Raw genomic sequence first — 19363 nt, forward strand, 5'->3', positions numbered from 1 at the left:
CACACACAGATGGTTTTGGCTCCTTAAATTTGCCCCGTATGTGATGGTGTGTGTGTGTGTGTGTGTGCGCGTGCGTGCGCGTGTGTGCGCGATGGACTGGCATCCGATCAAGAATAGGAATGCTATATTGGCACATTAAAGAGACGAAAACATCCAGAATGTGGCGCTGTTGCACTGTTCCTCCATTCTGTCTCCATTCGACAGTGTGCCTGATTAATTTGTTGTTCAGCTGTCTTGAGTTTAATCTACTTTTTATTAGGGAAAGATATTTGTTCTGCACTTCCAGTGCTGGAAAGCTTTCCTTTACTATGTGCACCCTTCTTTGCATATAATTATCAGAATCTTTGTAGGTTGAACTTGATGCATATGCAAATGTCCAGCAGAGTAGGCCTTTTTTTTTTTTATGTTCCAATTTTTGCTTTTGGGATCTCACGTCAAGCGTGTATAGAGCTGTACGTGCTGTGGCTGTGTGTTGTGACGGTCCTTTATCCAGATCACTGGTTCCCACTTTCATGTGTAAACACACAGGTTGTACAGAGAACATTGTGTGTCCATGGTAAATAACACTGGCCATTTCTAAAGTGCCTGGCACAGAAACACAAAACAGCAGATTATCACATGATCCTAAGATGGAAGCAAATCAAATGACACACACAGCCAGCTTTAATTAAGAGTGATCATTTTGTTCTGTCTTTTTAGTGAAATGCGCAATCGCAGGCATCGCTCCTCTAAGGAAAAAGCTGCACTGGTCAGTTTTTTTTTGTTTGTTTTTTGTTATTAGGGCTGACTTGTTCAAGTGCACACTTCATGAATCTGTCACTCCAAATATAAAGAGATCAAGCACTGATACTTTTTCAGCACTATTGGAGGTGTAAATAAACTGTAAAGTGACATGGATCATGGATGTAATCATTGGAGGTGGTCGTTGTGGCTAAAAGTGATCACAATGTATCACAAAATTTAAACTAACTGCATATCCAGGTCAGGGTCATGGTGCATCCGGAGCCTATCCCGGGAACACAACCTGGATGGGATGCAACTCCAAGTGATGTAGAAATGAAAATACCCATAATATTTATTATTTATTATTATTCACGTCAAATGATGGAATTTATCTAACGCTTTTGAATTCTACATGATGAGGTATGCGAGCAGCAGTATATACAAATTTTTGTGTGTGTGTGGCTGAGCATTAATGAGGCCTGTTCTGGTGCAATGAATTGGAAAATGGGTATCAGATGCTGAGTAATGATGGTGGGCCAACGATAGGAAGTGTGACACGTCCTTACAGCCGGTCTTCAAGTGTGACACTTCCAGTGTTGGTCTGATCCCAACCAACAGCCTTTATTCCCAATTCACACTGCTAACATGGGTATTAAGTTAAATAATGAAAGTACCTGAAATAGGAACGTGGGAGTGAAAGGGAGTGCAAGATAAATTGAAAATTTTATCTCGTACTCCAAGCAACTGGACCTGAGGAGAAGATGGATTTTTCAACAAGACAGTGATCCCAAACATATAAAGCCAAAATAACTAAAGAAGGCCTTGTATGGTCTAGCCAATATCCTGACTTGAATCTTGTTGAAAATGTATCAAGGATTTTGAAACTGCGAGTCCATCAGAGGAAACTTTGTTAAATGGGGAATTGAAGATGATTTGCCAAGAGTAATGGCCAAAACTGAACCACAATGCTGCAAAAACCTAATTACTCGATACAGTTTTAACTGAAGTTGTAGCTCTAATTGCCATCAGCTTTGCAACAATGTACTGATGTTATTTTGTGGTGTCGGAATTCTTTCCCCTTATCAGTTTCATTTTTAAAACATGTATTTGTTTATACTTATGATGAATACATACTTTTTTGTTTATAAATATTTATAAATACAAAGTCAAAAGACATCGTGTGTAAATTGAAGTGTGAAGTGGATATACAGTCGGGTCCATAAGTATTCGGACAGTGACATGACTTTTGTCATTTTGCCTCTGTAAACCACCACAGTGGTGAAGGAATGAAGATGTGATTGAAGTGTAGACTTTCAGCTTTAATTCAAGGGCTTAAATAAAAATATTGCATTAACCGTTTAGGAATTACAGCCTCTTTTTTTTTTTTTACAGAGTCCCTCCATTTTCACATGCTCAAAAGTAATTGGACAATTGACTGATTAGCAGCGTCATGGCCGGGTGGGGCCTGTTTTCTCACTATTTCATGACAAGTTAAGGAGATAAAAGGTCTGAAGTTGATCCCAAGTGAATTTACATTAGGTAGCTATTCATGGGAACTCTCAATATGCAGTCCAATGAGGAGTTGATGCAAGTGAAGAAGGCCATCATTAGGCTGAAAAAACAAAACAAGACCTATCAGAGAGACAGCAGAACCTTTAGGTGTGACCAAATCAACAATTTGGTACATTCTTTAAAAAAAAAAAAAAGGAATGCACTAGCGAGCTCAGCAACACCCAAAGTCCTGGAAGATCACAAATACAACTGAAGTGGATGAATGCGGAATTCTTTTCTTGTTGAAGAAAAACCCCTTCACAACAACTAGCCATATCAAGAACACTCTGTAGAAGGTAGGCATATGACTGTCAAAGTCTACAATCAATAGACACCTTCATGAATGTAAATACAGAAGCTTGGTAACACTCAAGAAGAGAAAGGCCAGATTAGACTTTGCTTTTTTAAAAAAAAAAAAAATAAATAAAAATCCCTGACCAATTCTGATGCAAGATTAATTTATACAAGAATGATAGGAAGATTAGAGTTTGGAGAAGGAAAGTCAGAGCTCATTATCCAAAGCATACCACATCATCTGTCAAACACGGTGGAGGAAGTGTTATGGCATGGGCATGTACGGCTGCCAGTGGACCCGGGTCACTGGTATTTCTTAATGATGTGAGTGCTGATAGAAGTGATGTAGCAGTATGAATTCTGAAGTGTACAGAGCTATACTTTCTGCTCAGATTCAATCAAATGCTGCAAAATTGATAGGACGGTGTTTCACAGTACAGATGGATAATGACCCAAAACATACATTGAAAACAACCCAAGACCTTCTCAAGGCAAAGAAATTAAATGTTCTTAAATGTCCGTTGACCTCAACCCAGTTGAACATGCTTTTCACTTACTGAAGGCAGAACGATCCACAAACAAGCAGCATCCGAAGACAGCAGCAGTATAGGCCTGGCAAAGCATCTCAAGGGATTAAACTCAGCATTTGATGATGTCCATGGGTTCCAGACTTCAGGTGGTCATTGACTGAAAAGGATTTGCATCCAAGTATTAAAAATAAACCTTATTTGCATGATTGTTAATTTGACCAATTACTTTTGAGCCTGTGAAAATCGAGGGACTCGATAACCGGAAAATGGTTAATGCAATATTTTTATTCAATTCAATTTTATTCGTATAGAGCTTTTAACAATGGACATTGTCTCAAAGCAGCTTTACAGAAACGTATAAACACAGGATACAGATTTTAAGTGTGTGAATTTATCCCTATTGAGCAAGCCGGTGGCGACGGTGACGAGGAAAAGCTCCCTAAGATGATATGAGGAAGAACCCTTGAGAGGAACCAGCTTCAGAAGAGAACCCATCCTCGTCTGGATAACAACGGATAATGTGAAAGTAAAAGAAGGTTCATTATGGTTTTAACATGAAGTCTGTTTGTTGAACTAGTCCACTGTTCACTAAAGGAGACCTGAGTGCAAAACTGCATGTGTGAATTGCAGTCTCAAGGCCATAGCAGCAACTGTAGTCCCAGCAACCACAGTGAGAATGTTAATGTGGAATTGAGGTCCAAAACCATTTCCATGGTACTTCAAGCGGTACCATCCTCAGCAATCTCTAGGCTGCACTGCTTGGAGTTACAACTGAAAGTCTACACTTCAATCACATCGTGATCGCTTCATTTCAAATCCACTGTATGCACTGGAGGTATATTAAATAACTACAACAGTGTCTTAATATTATAATTCCCCTTACTGTACCTTAAATATTTGCACTTCCTAAAAGCAGTTTATTCCCAATTCTCGCACTTTCTTCAGTGGATAATTTAACCTTGATACTCTACATCGCTTCTGTAATCATAACAATTCCAGACCTCACACAATCGTCACAATATGCTCATACTGAACATCCTTTCAACACACAGTACTGTTTGACTTTTCAGTATACAGTTGCAGATAGTGATTTACTGTAAAATCCCACTCACGTCATCCATTTAAGGGAGTTTTTGCTTCACGTGGTCTAGATCTAGATTTCTGCTCAACTGCTTTGGACAATACCTATTGTTCAAACCATGATATAACTGAATTGAATTGATTCCAGACCACAGCACACACAAGAGTCAGTTGCAGTGGCCCAAATTCAACAATTCTTGTATGCTGTTTAAATTTTTTGACTGAAAGTTGCCCAAGCTCTGTCTTATCATGGCTCTGTTGTGTATATTTGGCAACCAGATACAGATGATATCATCGTCATCATTCCATAGTGCTGTGTGCCAAATTAAGCGTTTACATATAAACCAGCAGTGGATCATTATTCATTTGTTACAAGGAATGTAGGGGGAATTCAGATATATTGGGAAAGTTTTTGAACTTCCACTTTGTCCAAGCTTTTATTTATTTTATTTTTTTTTGCCATTAATACATTTTTTTTTCAAATTCCCAATGCAAAATAAAGTTCTGAATGCTGATAACTGCCTACTTGTGAAGGATAAAAAATCTGTATCATATTCCTAAGAAGCATGGCTTACTAAATCCATCCATCTATCTTCTACCACTTACTCCTTTTCAGGGTTACGGGGAAACCTGGAGCCTATCCCAGGCAGCATCAGGCACAAGGCAGGGTACACCCTGGCCAGGGTGTCAGTCCATCGCAGGGCACAATCACATACACACTCACACACACACTTTAGACATGCCAATCAGCCTACCATGCATGTCTTTGGACTGGGGGAGGAAACCCCCGCAGCACGGGGAGAATATGCAAGCTCCGCACACACACGGCCCCGGCGGGACTCGAACCCCGGACAATGGAGGTGTGAGGCGAACATGCTAACCACTAAGCCTCCGTGCGCCCTAAGCATGGCTTACTATTTGATCAAAAACCAACTGAAAACCAATTTTAATGACCTGTTTGGTCATTTGGGACACATTTGAGACATATTGTCTTTTGTAATTTGTCCTCAATGACCTGTTTAAAAGGTCATTAAATGTAGCTTCTTATAAACACTTATTCATGGCACCAGTAAATCACAATTCAATGCAGTGGTTTGAAGGGGGGGGGGCTTCCCTGTCCAGGGTGTACCCTGCCTTGTGCCCGATGCTGCCTGGGATAGGCTCAGGTTCTCCGCGACCCTGGTGGATAAGCGATGGTGATGGATGGATGGTTTGGCGGGGGGACGTCAAAAGATTTATAATAAGTTTCTTGCAGTAGCAGCACATACAATTTAAAAATAAACATCTCTAAAATGATATGTCCACAGTACATATATTTGTACTCTCTTTTTGTCTCCCATCATCTCTGTCTGTCTCCTTGAAACCGTTATATATTGCAATAAATGTATAATAGTTATGTTATAACGTGATAAGAGTAGATTAGATGAATTCATTGGAAAACCCCTTCTAAGACTGCTCCATTTTCCCTGATCCGTGCTGTCCAAATGGCCAAACCATGTCCTGCTTATTTAATCTTGTGTGTGGAACAAATTCTGCATGGATCAAAACTCTATATACGAACTCTCTATACTGGTCGAGTTTGTATATATATATATATATATGACATACTGCTCTGTTCAGTTATTCTTTAAAAAAACTTGTTTCTGCACCTGTTAAATGATTAAAGACACTTTCACATGCTTTTGCCTCAACAAACCATCAAAGTGAAGTCCAGTTACCATGGGAACACGAGGTGACAAGCTCAGACGTCACCAGTTTCACAGCCTGGTGATTTGCACAGGATGCAGTGTGCAAGGTGCTCATGATTTTGTTAATGTGTGTGTGTGTGTGTGTGTGTGTGTCTTTTTTTACAATCTGGGGGAATACAGTGAAAGAACACAGAAAGTTTGTCCTCACATAAGGGACTAAGATTAAGCACATCCTTTTTTTTCCACAATTGCCTCGCAGGTGTAAAATGAAATACTGAAACTGCATCTATTGTTGAAAATCATCTATTCAGAGGAGGCTTTTGTAACTGCACAGTACTGACCTTTGCTTTGGGTATGACAAATTGTTATGCTGTTTCATAAGGTATAAAGACTTTCATGAGAGGTGACTTACATAATAAAATAAGCTTCTTGTGTTCTAGAGAAACATATTTTGTTTGTGCCTGTAAGTGCACAGCACGTCTGTTATCCCAAATGATGTGTTTGCAACAACAGTACGACATTAATTACGAAATAGCCTCAGTTACGTCAAGAGGCTATAGGCTACTATTTAATGTGTGCGTGTGTGTGCGTAATAGGCAGTTAAGAGTCAGCCAGCATACAATCTAGCAGCAAATTTTGAGTGGTTATAAATGTACCTACTTTCAACTGTATTCGATATAGCAGGTGTGTCTCCCGTCACCAGCGAGGAGCCCACAGAAGAGCTAACATTAACATTAACATTAACCAGGGTTGCTAGGTTTCAGCAAAATTTCCAGACCAATTACATCTCAAAATCAACACAAGACATGAAACTCACCCCAAAAAATCTGGCATTGAAAACAGGAGACATATTTTTCTTCATTTTTTTCCTGTGTGAGAAACAAGGTCGCCGTGGTGCACGCGCATTTCTCATGTGTGGACGTTATCCTTTTCATAATCCACTTTAAATCTGAAATGGTGTTGTACATCATAGACATACTGTCTGCACTTACAGTTTGCCTTTGTTTGCAGAAATGTCTTTGATTTTTTTAATAAATAAAACAAGCTCTTCATGGTAGGGTTGTCACAATCACATAAACATATCTTACGATACTATACCAGCTGAAGTGATAACAAATAATATCGTGATACCACGCAGTGCTGTGTTGATTCTTAATTCAAATTTACAAAATGAAGCAAATTTACAGAAATGCATAGATATAAATGAAAACAGTCAAAAACTAATTTTCCTCGGAATACTTTATTAATGAGAACAAATAACTGGCTATTGGAAAAACTCAAGAACAATCATAAAATTGGCCTAATGAAATGGAAATGCGAATGGAAATTGCCCTCAGAGCACTAAGAATGATCCCCTCATTAGGAATACATTTTGGAATTTGGAAACGAACTCCAAAAAAATAAATAAATAAAAAAAATAAAAAATAAAAAAAAAATCCTAAAATTGGGAACATTAGCTGGGTTACTAGCAAACATGGCTAATTTTAGAATTCACACACAGTGATTAGCATAACGTTAGCTCGTTTAATAACAAACAGGGAAGATTAAGGTAAAGAATTGTGTCACTAACCTTTGTGTATTCTGCAAAAGCAGTGAGATGTGTCATTTTAGCGAAAACAGTATTAATACCGCACATGCGACATTACTTACAGTATTGACGTAACAACACACACAATAGCATGTTTAAAAAATACAGTGGCATATTTTAAAGCTTTAGTATCACGATACCACAGTAGGACTGGTATACCGTGCAACCCTAGTTCGTGACTGTAAAACATTATAAGCTAACTCAGTTATAACTAAAGGCGACTCTGTCAACCCTGTAATTAACGGTCCTGTTCACTGCTCCTCAACCTAGCATGGGACAACCGGGTTCGTGTCCCAATGGGCCTCTCTTAGCACTTGTTGTAATTCCCATTTTTGACCACTAGGTGTAATAATAACTCAGCAGAGCTAAATGGTGCAATGAGTGATGTTCCCTGAATGCACATCTAGAAATGCAAACAATCTTTTAAATATCAACTTTTTTTTCTGTTGCTGGTCATTTACAAGAGACAAATACTATTTCAACAGAATTTAAAAAGTATGGAGTTATTAAGATGAACATTTGTTGAATGGTTGATAGAAACGGTGGCGTTCTGCAATCTTTTTCAGTGGGTACATAATATAGTAAAGGTAGGTGATATGGTAAAATATTGGGTGCGTGATATTTTTTGCTCAAGGTGTCAAGGTGTTTAACCAGAAAAAGCTTACAATGTTACAGTGGAGTTGATGTGTGTTTCACAATAACATCAATATGACAAAACTGAAGCTTTACCTTCAGACTTCTACCTACATAGTTACATGAGGTCAGTGAGTTATACCCGCGGCTCCACTCGTGCTAAGACTTGCTAAATGACACACCACACCATGTCTAGAAACAAACATAACGGCCCATTTTCAGAGTCTGTATAAACACGAGGGATGAGCCGTGGCCAATGCAGCATCTGATTCAGGCCCTTAAGTGTTCTCTGTGATCTGGGTTGAAAGACCAAACATTGTTGGAGGTTGTTTATAGGTGGTAAAGGGTGGCTGCTCCAGGATGTTGGGTTACGTGCAAATCTGTGGTGACTCACAGTTTGTCGTATATTGTGACATGTTAAAGGAGAAGATCCATGTGTTTACTTCATGTAAGAATAACCAGGTTGTCATACTTTTTGAAGTTATGTGTTGATGAAGGTTTGGCTGTTAACACCATGCGACCTTAACCCTGGCCCAATTGAATTTTACAGCTATTTGAAATAAAAAAGCATGAGGCCAAAACACTAACTGTAGTAACTTGAACTAAGAAACATCCTGAGATTTTGTACCATTAACAAAATATTAATTTTAAGATGCTAAGGATTTTTATAGCACTCTTTATACTTGTCACTATGGATAATGAGACTGCGTCTACAACTAAAAGACTACATTCTCAGATAATTCAAAGGGGCACAGTGACTAAGTGGTAAGCACATTTGCCTTGCCTTCCACCCTGCGTGAGTAGAGTTTGCATGTTCTCCCCATGCTTCTGTGGTTTCCTCTGGGTACTCTAAAGACATGTGTTGTAGGCTGACTGACATTTCCAGATTGTCTGTAGCTTGTGAATGTGTGTGTGATTGTGACCTGTGATGGCGTCTAGGGTGTCCCCCGCCACGTGTTCCCTGGTATAGGCTCCAGGCTCCTCCGCAACCCTGTGTAGGATAAAAGCGGTATGGGAAATTAATAATTCAGAGTTCTTAGCTTCCAACTTGAAATCCTTTCTTATAACGATTTGGGATTGTTTTTTGAGATTCTCTGGATCATGCGAGAAATTACTGTTTCTAAACATCCATCCATTTTCTGTACCGCTTATCCTACACAGGGTCACGCAAAGCCTGCATCCTACCCCAGGGGACTCGGAGGACGAGACAGGAGACACCCTGGATGGGGTGCCAACGCACACATGCTCACACACTACGGACAATTTGAAAATGCCAATCAGCCTACAATGCGTGTCTTTTGGACTGGGAGAGGAAACCGGAATACCTGGTGGAAACCTCCAAAGCATGAGGAGAACATGCAAACTCCACTCATGCAGGACGGAGGTGGAAATCGAACCCTCTACCCTCGAGGTGCGAAGCAAGTGTGCTTCTAAACAATTTGCTGATAACATACAAATTAAGGGTGGGGGAAAAAGAGGAGTTGGAGGAGTTCCTTGCTACTCTTAAACTTGCTGTTCTATGGTATAGGTATGCACACTTAGTTTGTTGTTTAAGTTTTGTCAGTAGAAGTTAGCTGAAACTAGCAACTTTGAAAAGGGAAAGATATGACCCTTGCATTTCAGTGTTCACTATAATGGCACAACACCTACGTGAATGCAACATGGTTGACAGGCAAATAGAGAGGTCTGCTTGTCCTGATTGGTTGGATGTTATCGGTCCACATCAGTTGTTGGTTCCATTGGGCAGTGAGTTTGTAGTCCGAACATGCAATTTATTGACAGCTATCAGAATGTAAATTAAATGTCACCCAATTTTGCAAAATGTGTTTTGGGATCAAATTCTTTAGGTCCTTATCACACTCCAAGCTGCCACTGTTGGGCCCTTGAGCAAGGCCCTAAACCATTTCTGCTCCAGTGGCACCTTAACATGCGCTCTGACCCCTGCTTCCTAACAATTTCAGTGTGCTGTAATGTATATGTGACAGATAAAGGCTTCTTCTTCTTCTTCTTCTTCTTCTTCTTCTTCTTCAATCTGCTGAGAAAAGTAATTTGTACTTTTTCTTTGTGCCTTCAATCATATTGAATAATTATACAATATCCATTTGTCAAACAGCATGGCTTTTAAATCAGTAATTTACATTTTTGATGATTTCAGTCCTGTGTTATTTGATCTTCAGTGGCTTTGTTGAGATTACCTACTCAATCAGTTTCTCCTGGATCATAAAGCAGCATGTTCTCGTAGCCAGATGTGTTTTGTTTATGTTTATAAGAACCACTGGTGTCCACATTCAGTCTGTGTTCAGTAAATCCTAGCATAATACCTCTGCCCCTTAGAACATGCAACTTCATGATCTATACGGAGGACTGAATGGGTTGACGGCTTATAATCAATTCCTGAATTCTTACATTGAAACTAAGATTACACTGAGGTTTCTTTCCTACACCGGATAATTCAAACCAGTCCTGAGACCACTCACCACTGACTACTCGTTCGTATTATTCCAAGTACTACATGCCATTTGCAAAAGTAAAACTCGCTTGACTATGCTGAAATAATGACATTGTAAAATAAGGGAAAATTGCTCTTCAGGAGCTTCTTTTTTTTTTTTTTTTTTTGAAGCAATGCATTAGGGTGGAACAAAAAGAACAACAAAAACTAATTTGGAGAGCAAATGTTCTCTTCAAGGTAATAAGGCTTGCACAATAGGAGAGGCAGGTTTCATCTACTTGGACATTATGAAATAATCAGTGTAATTCTTCACTGCTGGAACATTGAGGAACATTTACACATAAGAGTGAAGCCACAGGAATAATAGAGACAAGAACAGTGCTGCAAATAAGATAGATGGACAAACAGACAGACAGACAGACAGACAGACAGACAGCCAGACAGATAGATAGATAGATAGATAGATAGGTTAAAACATTACATTACTGAAATAATTCACTAATGAATCTATGAAAATAATGATACTAAAAATTATGAAGGAACTATTGGTGATGCTAATGCCATTGTAATGAACCGTGCTGTGAAAAAGTATTTGATTTCTTCTGTTTTTGTGTATATCTCATACTAATTTTGTTAAGATAAAACAAAGGCTCAGCACTTTGTGCGTACCCAGTAACACACTATGCCAAAGTTGAAAGAAATTCCAGAAATGATGAGGAAGAAAGTGATTGAAATACATCACTCTGGGAAGGGTTACAAAGCTATTTCAAAGGCTCTGGGGGAAAAGAAAAAAAAAAACCACAGTGAGAGTCATTATCTCCAAATGAAAAAACTCAGCACAGTAGTGAACCTTCCCAGAAGTGGCCGACCTTCCAAAATTCCTCCAAGAGCACAGCAACTATTCATCCAGCAAGTCACAAAAGAGCCAAGGACAACATCAAAGGATCTACAGGCCTCTCTTGCATCAATAAAGATCACTGTTCATGACTCCACTATCAGAAAGACACTGGGCAAAAATGACATACATGGAAGAGTGGTGAGGTGAAAACCATTGCTAACCCAGAAGAACATTAAGGCTTATCTGAATTTTGCCAAAACACACCTTGATGATCCTCAAAGCTTTTGAGAGAATGTTCTGTGGACTGATGAGTTGAAAGTATGGAAGACAGAAAAGAACATCATACCTACGGTCAAGCATGGTGGTGGGAGTGTGATGGTGTGGGGATGCTTTGCTGCTTCAGGGCCTGGGATAATTGAGGGAAATACTTGCAATAATTGAGGGAAACATGAATTCTGCTTTCTACCCAAGGACAATGTCCGGTCTTCAGTCCGTAAGGTGAAACTCAAGCGCAACTGGATTATGCAGCAAGAGAATGATCCAAAGCATAAGAGTAAGTCCTAGTTTTAGAAGTAAGTGAAAGTCTGATCTCCAGTTATCAAAGAGTTATTGCTATTGCAGTTATTGCTGCTAAAGTTGGCACAACCAGATTTTAAGTTTTTAAGGGGGCAATTAGTTTTTCACATCGATGATAGGTGTTGGATAACTTTTTTTGCTTCAATAAAAAAAATTATAATAAAAACTGTATTGCGTGTTTAGTCAGGTTGCCTTTGTTTTATGTTGTATTTTATTTGAAGGTCTAAAACTATTTAGTATGAGACATTCACAAAAACCAAAGAAACACTTTTTGAAAGCACTGTATTGTGTATGTGTTCTCTTGTACAATATCAACTCGGCATTAGTTATTTTCAGTCACTGAAACTGGCATGTGAGACAGTAACATTTCCTGTGCTTAATAACATGATATGGCAAATCAAGTGCAAAGCCTTAACCGTGTTTTTAATGCAGACAATTTCCCCTTCAATCTGTTTTATTTTGATCACCAGAGGAAGAGCAGATAAAAGAGCTTAGCTGGACGTTATACAAACACAAGGGTGTGGTGGCCTTGGTACACCTTGACCTTGGGGAGGATGAGTGTAAAGGAATTGCACGTTGACATTAATAAGCTCCGGATGGAAAGTATGAGGGAGGCATGTGAAGAGAAGGGTATGGTTCATTGGTAGTGCGGGTGGATCAGAGGGAGCTTGTTGTGATTCGGGAATGCTTGACGTCACTCGCACTGGCCTCCAGCTCCTTGATTATTTACAGCTGACAGTCCCCCTCCTCCTCTTCTCAGCATGACCCCTTCTAGTCTCCTTGCAAACATTCATTCCATGAAGTGCAAGGCGGTTGAAGAGAACAAATCATAATACCCCAGTAGAATTGAAACCATTTAACAGGGTTTGGAGAATGTGCTTTGATATGGTCAAGAGAATTATTCATCACACATAGTGACAAGATTTAGTCATATCTGAATCATGTCTATTCAAGATTATGTTGTCTTAATTGTCTAGTGCTTCAGGAAATTGAGCAAAAATGAATATTTGCACTGATTAATATTTTGAGCTTCAATATAAGGGGAGGCTGTATAATTTATGCTGAACAAAAGATCCCTTAATTAGTACAATGTTTTTTTTGTTTGTTTGTTTTTTTCAGCAAATTTCACAATTAATGGTTCTCCATGATTAATATTTGCGATGCCTTTGCTGGAGAGAATAACAATGCTGATCCTCTTATTTTAACAATAATTGGAGAAAACAATATTGGAAATAATTTTAGAGGATGTTGGTCCATTCCTCAAAGCATTTCAAGCTCCTTTGCATTCTTAGGTTAGTGCATGTGTACTTTCCTCTTCAAGCCAGACCCCAGTTTTTCAATAGGTTTCAAATCTGTATGCAAAATGCTCAAAGATCAACCATTTTTTGATTCGGATGTATGGTATGCCTGGGGTCATAATCTTGTTAAAACATCACTGATGGTCAAAATCTTAAAGGTAAAGGCAACTAGGTTCGGGCTATAACTATTCTTGGACTTAATAGAATTCATAATGCCATTCACATATCTTAAACTAAATTTTAGAGCTCTACAATTAATGACATCTTGAATGCACATTATGGATAGATGGACATATAAGGTAGAGATTTGTGTTTTGTATATTTACTAGTAAAGATGTAAGCGCTAATGTTGACAGTTTGACTTCTGACTAGTAAAAAACTTAAATCAGTGGCAACTAGTCAAAATTAAATTGCAGATATGTTGCCCTGACATTATGACAAGTGTCATAGTACAAATCTCAAAATAGAATTTCTACTAGTAACAATGTTCTGAGAGTTTTTAACTGATAAAATTGAAAGTTGGAGGCACTTTAGGCTAAATCTGCTTGCCATATAACTGACCTTAGTCATGTCTAAGTTTAGGTAGGGTGTGATTACGTTTGACGTATTTGAGCTGGCGCATGATGCACATCTGACAAACAACACTTGTTTTTATTTTTAACTAAATACACATTTTTGCTTTAAAAAAGGTAAGTAGTCTTTACAATTTTTTAAAAAGAAAGAATTTGTTCATCCATCCATCCATCCTCATACTACACAGCGTTGCAGAGGATCCTGGAGCTTATCCCAGGGAACGCAGGGGACACCCTGAACCACATGCCAACCCATCACAGGACACAATCAGGCACAAACGCACACACACACACACACACACATACATTATGGACAATTTTAGAAATACCAATCTGCCTACAGTGCGTCTTTGTACTGGGCGAAGAAACCGGAGTACCGAGAGGAAACCCCCGAAACACAGGGAGAACATGCAAGCTCCGAGCCCTCAAGGCAGAGGCAGGATTCAAACCTCCAACCCTGGATGTGTGAGGCAAATGTGTTAACCACTAACCCACTGTGACCCCCAATTAATTTTTGTTTTATGTAATAATTTTTTTGTTCATTCTTTTAAAGGGTACCAAGAATTATGGATTGGACTGTTTGTGTTCTGCAACCCTGCATCAAACCAGATACAAGCCAACATATTTTACTTTTCAAGCAATATTTAGTTTTGTTATGTACAATATGAGAATGTGAAATGGTGAAGGTGGAGATTAAGGATTATGGATAAGAAGGAAACATGAAACAGTTTAGAGATAGATCCCTAAAACTTAACAGCATATATATATATATATATATATATATATATATATATATATATATATATATATATATATATATATATATATATATATATATATATATATTAGCTCAGTTGCCTGAACATCTATTTTTGTGTGTGTCTTGTTTGTTGTTACTGTTCCTAGCTATGTTGCAATCTACTTGTAGTGTAAACATCAGAAGTTGCTCTCATGAAGAAATAAGATATGTGGTCATTTAAGGAAAAATATAATTAATAATACATTTTTATATATTCTCAATCCAGCATTTGGTTATAAACGCTTTCAATGTGGCGGAAGTTCTCTCCCAGACCAATGCTGAACAGGGTTGAAGTTGCGCATGCGCAGTAGTAACGGACCAAAACCTAAAATCCAAAATGGCCGGAGCAGAAGGAGACGATTCGCTGTATCCTATTGCAGTTTTAATCGACGAATTAAGGAACGAAGATGTCCAGGTATATGATAAGCAGATATTCAACATTATGTCAAAACACCTAGGATTAAATTCAGCTTTTAAAATGTGTTTTATTTTAAGTAGAGACACAGCTGTTAATGTTAGCTAGCTAACGCTACTAAGGCTAGTTAGGTAGCATTGAATTTCCCAGCGTCTCTGTGGTGGTTCATATTAAATAATATAAAAGGCGCCATGCTTATAAACTGTGGAATATAGGAGGTACGTTGTGTATTTCAACTTTAGGTAGATGTGGAATTTGCCTTCTTCGAGTGTAGCTTTGTTTTCGCGTTTTATGTCGAGATGAGTAGCTGTTTAGCTAGTTAGCTAGCTAGCCCGTTTGTTATGTTTCCGTGGAAGCATTATGCTAAGATGCTAGCCTACTACTCAGCTGGTGTGTCGCTAATCTGTGACACCGTTTTAAAGCAATGTTAACTAGCTAACATTACATTAATGTCAGTCCTAGCGTCAGAGGCGGGATTGATTTGAAGACACAATACAATGATGGTGAAGATGTGATCTTTCAGTCAGGGTACTCTAATCTCTTATACTTCCTTATGCCCATTCTCATGGAGGTTAGGGTTACAAATGATGCTCATCATCTATAGGCTTTGCTAGTCCTGGAGACCACAAGGAATATAGATGTGATGATTCATTCATTTTCAGTAAGAGCTTTAATTCTGGTCAGGGTCTTGGTGGATCCAGAGGAATCCAGAAACACCCTGGATCACAGATCACCATTCACACAGAAATTCCCCTAGGGTGCAGGTGTAACACTTCAACTCTGATCATTAGCTGATTACTTCAGTAAGGTGTGTCGCGAACAGGGAAAGCACAAAAATGTGTAGGACAGATGTGGACCAGGATCGGGAACGCTGCATTCATGACACTTGGGAATTTTCAACTCCTTCCCACTTTATAGCGTTCATGCGAACTTGGCCATGAAGTCGGAAATAAAACGAATACTCAAACGGTATTAGATAGCTGTCTAGAAAAACTGGAATCGAAGAGTTGCTTGGTTAGTGTTTAATTTATTTTTTATAGCGGACATGATAATTCACTGAAAATTATGTAAAAGAGCAATATGATAGAGGAAATCCTGCAGAAAGCGAATCAACGTTTTTCATACCGTTTATCCTACAACGATCCAGGAGAAACATTTGAGAGACAAAAAAATTTCTGAGGAATAACATACTTTATCATCTGTCTGACTGTTTTTGATTAGATCTGACATTTTGAATGGAAACTTTGGTCTGGTGAACATTTGATACTCTTCGAAATGGCACCTATTAATGAAGTTGATGCACTCTCTCAAAAGACACACAAAATAGACATTTTGTAGTAATTTCCACAATTTAAATGGGAGAAAAAAAGCATATTGGTCACATGGAAAAAGTAAGTACACACCTTCAAATCCATAAAATTAGAATCAGGTGTTCATGATTGGGTGCCAGTGATTAGAAGCAGCTTAGGGAGTGCAGGTGGAACCGGTCTTATTTATACCCCTCTCATATCTAGTGTCTGGTGTTCCCTTTGTTATTGAGGGGTCATCATGCCAAGATCTAAAGAGTTCTGTAAGGCCTTCTGAAAAAAGGTTGTGGATGCCTAGGAATAGAGTAGGGTCTCAAGGGATTAAAAATATCTCCAAATTATTTGAAATTCTTCATTCACTGTAAAATCATCTACAAATGGTGCAGGTTTCAAACGACTGCTAATTTGTCCAGGCCTGGCTGTCCCAGGAAATTCAGCCCAATAGCAGGCTGTCTTATGCAAAAATAAGTCTCCATGAACCCAACATTTCATCACAGGATCTGCTAATAACTCTTGCAACTGTTGGTGTCAAAGTGCATGAAGGAGAGAAAGAGGTTGCACAAATGTGACCTGCATGGGAGACGTGCCAAGAAAAAGCCTTTGCAAGACTACAGTCTGCTGATGAGCATATAGGCAAAGACCAGGCGTTTTGGAATAATGTTCTCTGGACAGATGAATTAAAAATAGAATTGTTTGTAGTGATAGGAAGGAAAATTCAGGGCTGACCCCCCCCCCCCCCCCCCCCCCCCACCTGTAAAACAAAAAATTAAACCCATTTAAAAAAAAAAAAAAAAAAATATCGTTTTATTACACTTTTTCATTTCATGAATTTAATGAATCTGAATTGAAAAACTACAAACCAATAACACAATCACACTTTTATTGAAATTAACACACCAAATCAAAAACAATAATAAATATTATCCTTCATTCAGTTCTGTAACAGTCAAATTTAGCACATTTTTTAAATCCAATTATCCAAATAATCTAAGGTTCTAGAAAACTATGATATGCCAAACAGCGGTCAAGTAATGAACTAGTCCTCTATTCTGAACTATTCTGTTTATGTACAGTAAATGTATTTCCACATTAATTAAAGATTATTAAGCAGAGCAGCAGCAATAGAGCTAAAACCAACCTCGAACTGTAAACAGATGTAGCCTCAAGTCAGGAACAAAATTTTTCAGGGCTAGACGAATTTTAATGGAATTGCTATACACATAGCAGATTTTACCGCTTTGGCACAGACCAAAGGCTGCTTTTCAAGAGAAGCACCTCATACCAACTGTGAAACATGGTGGTGGAAATGTTATGGCTTGGGGTTGCTTCGCTGCTTCAGGGACTGGACAGCTTGCATTCATTGATTCAACTATGAATTCTGCATCATATCAAAGAGCTTGAAGATAATGTGAGATCATCTGTCTGGAAGTTGAACTGAAAGTGGACCTTTCAACGGGATAATGATCCTAAGCACACTAGCAAATCCACCAAGGAATGGCTCAAATAGAAGAATGAAGGGTTATGGAATGACCTAGTCAAAGCCTGGATATGAATCCCAGTAAAAAAAAAACCTTCAAACATCTTGCAACTGAGAAAATATTGCGTGGAAGAGTGGTCAAAAATTCCAGCAATTATGCAGAACGCCTACAAGAAGTTATTTCTGCTAAACGGGGCATTACTAGCTTCTAAAGCCAAAGGTGTACTTACTTTTTCCACGGAAGAATATCACATCTATTGATGTTTCTGTTGAATAAATGATTGAAAACTAATTTTCCTTGTGGTTTTGTTCAAGTAGATCAACTTTATTAATGTGCACTGTTTCAAAGACGATCAAATGTTTGCTTGTGAAAATATGTCAAAAAAGCCAACAATTTCCATGGGGTGTATGAAAATACACACTCACACATGATATCATACACAGTATGGTAAATATTGGAAGACATTTGTGTTCATTTCCTCTACGTATAGAAACTTTTGAGACACCCTGTAGTTGTAAAATGCTTATGCTCATTGTGGTCTTAATACTACAGTTTGTTATACAGGAGTGCTCCAGTATACCCCCCGCCCGCTAGGGCCTTCGGGCTGATCTCGATCCAAAATTCACTTCACATAGTGGTCAAGACCGGCTTCAGTTGCCATTTTTATGTGAAACATCAGTGAGATTTAAGATCAATTATCCTATTTCCCTGCACAAGATCTGTTGCGTCAGTGAACATTGCGTTAGCTCAAAATGAAAATGTCATTGGATCAGAAAATGTCAAATCTGAGCCTGCTCTAGTGCACAGATTTCCCCAGTCATTGAGTCCAACCTCTCTCCTGCACATGTCTGTGTTTTCCTTACTTTAACACACCAACACACCCGCTTCAGCTTAGAAACGGACTTTAGATAGCCGATTAGTTGATCTGTGTTGGAAGCAGGCAACTCCAAGACTAGACTTGGGAACCTGTGCTGTAGTGTATTGTGCTTTGGAAGTGGAGGGAGTCCTGAATAAATTTTTTTTTTTACTCATAATTTTTTGAGTAACAATGCCATTTTATGGTAGCAGTATGAATTACAGGTAAAGAGCACCAAGACTTAACAGTGCAGTTTGGTTTATGTTTTCCATAGTGTAATCATATTTGGTGCGAATAAAATCATTTTGCTTCTCAAAAGGCAAGTGTAATCAGGTGGAAATTCTTCTTGCATGTCAAATGCTACAAAGCTTATGTTTCTTAATATGATCCTATAAAGAATTGGAGAAAGGGATAAACTATAGATAGATAGATATCTTGAAGTTTTTTATAGAATCTGATTTTAAATCCTCACATTCTGTGTTTCTGCAGTTGCGCTTGAACAGCATCAAAAAGCTATCGACTATTGCCTTGGCCCTGGGTGTTGAGCGGACACGCACAGAGCTTCTACCCTTCCTTACTGGTATGTCGTTTTGTTTTTTAATACCTATGTAATGTTTGCAAGTAAGGCGAGACTAACTGAAAATGCTATTAGGAAATTTCTTTAGCTCAGGAGTGATCACTGCCTGAC

General features: G+C 38.5%; 1 protein-coding gene across 1 annotated transcript in view; it reads left to right on the plus strand.

Annotated features, from left to right (window-relative positions):
* The first annotated feature begins 14910 nt into the window (after positions 1 to 14910).
* Positions 14911 to 19363, plus strand: part of ppp2r1bb (protein phosphatase 2, regulatory subunit A, beta b) — a 16492-nt gene continuing 12039 nt past the window's right edge. The window contains exons 1-2 of the mRNA XM_017490522.3: positions 14911 to 15034; positions 19165 to 19255. Coding sequence (XP_017346011.1) covers positions 14957 to 15034; positions 19165 to 19255 — 169 coding nt within the window. The 5' untranslated portion in view covers positions 14911 to 14956. The remainder of the gene's footprint in view (positions 15035 to 19164; positions 19256 to 19363) is intronic.

This window comes from Ictalurus punctatus, chromosome 17 (genome assembly GCF_001660625.3).
Source record: "Ictalurus punctatus breed USDA103 chromosome 17, Coco_2.0, whole genome shotgun sequence".
Lineage (NCBI taxonomy): Eukaryota > Metazoa > Chordata > Actinopteri > Siluriformes > Ictaluridae > Ictalurus > Ictalurus punctatus.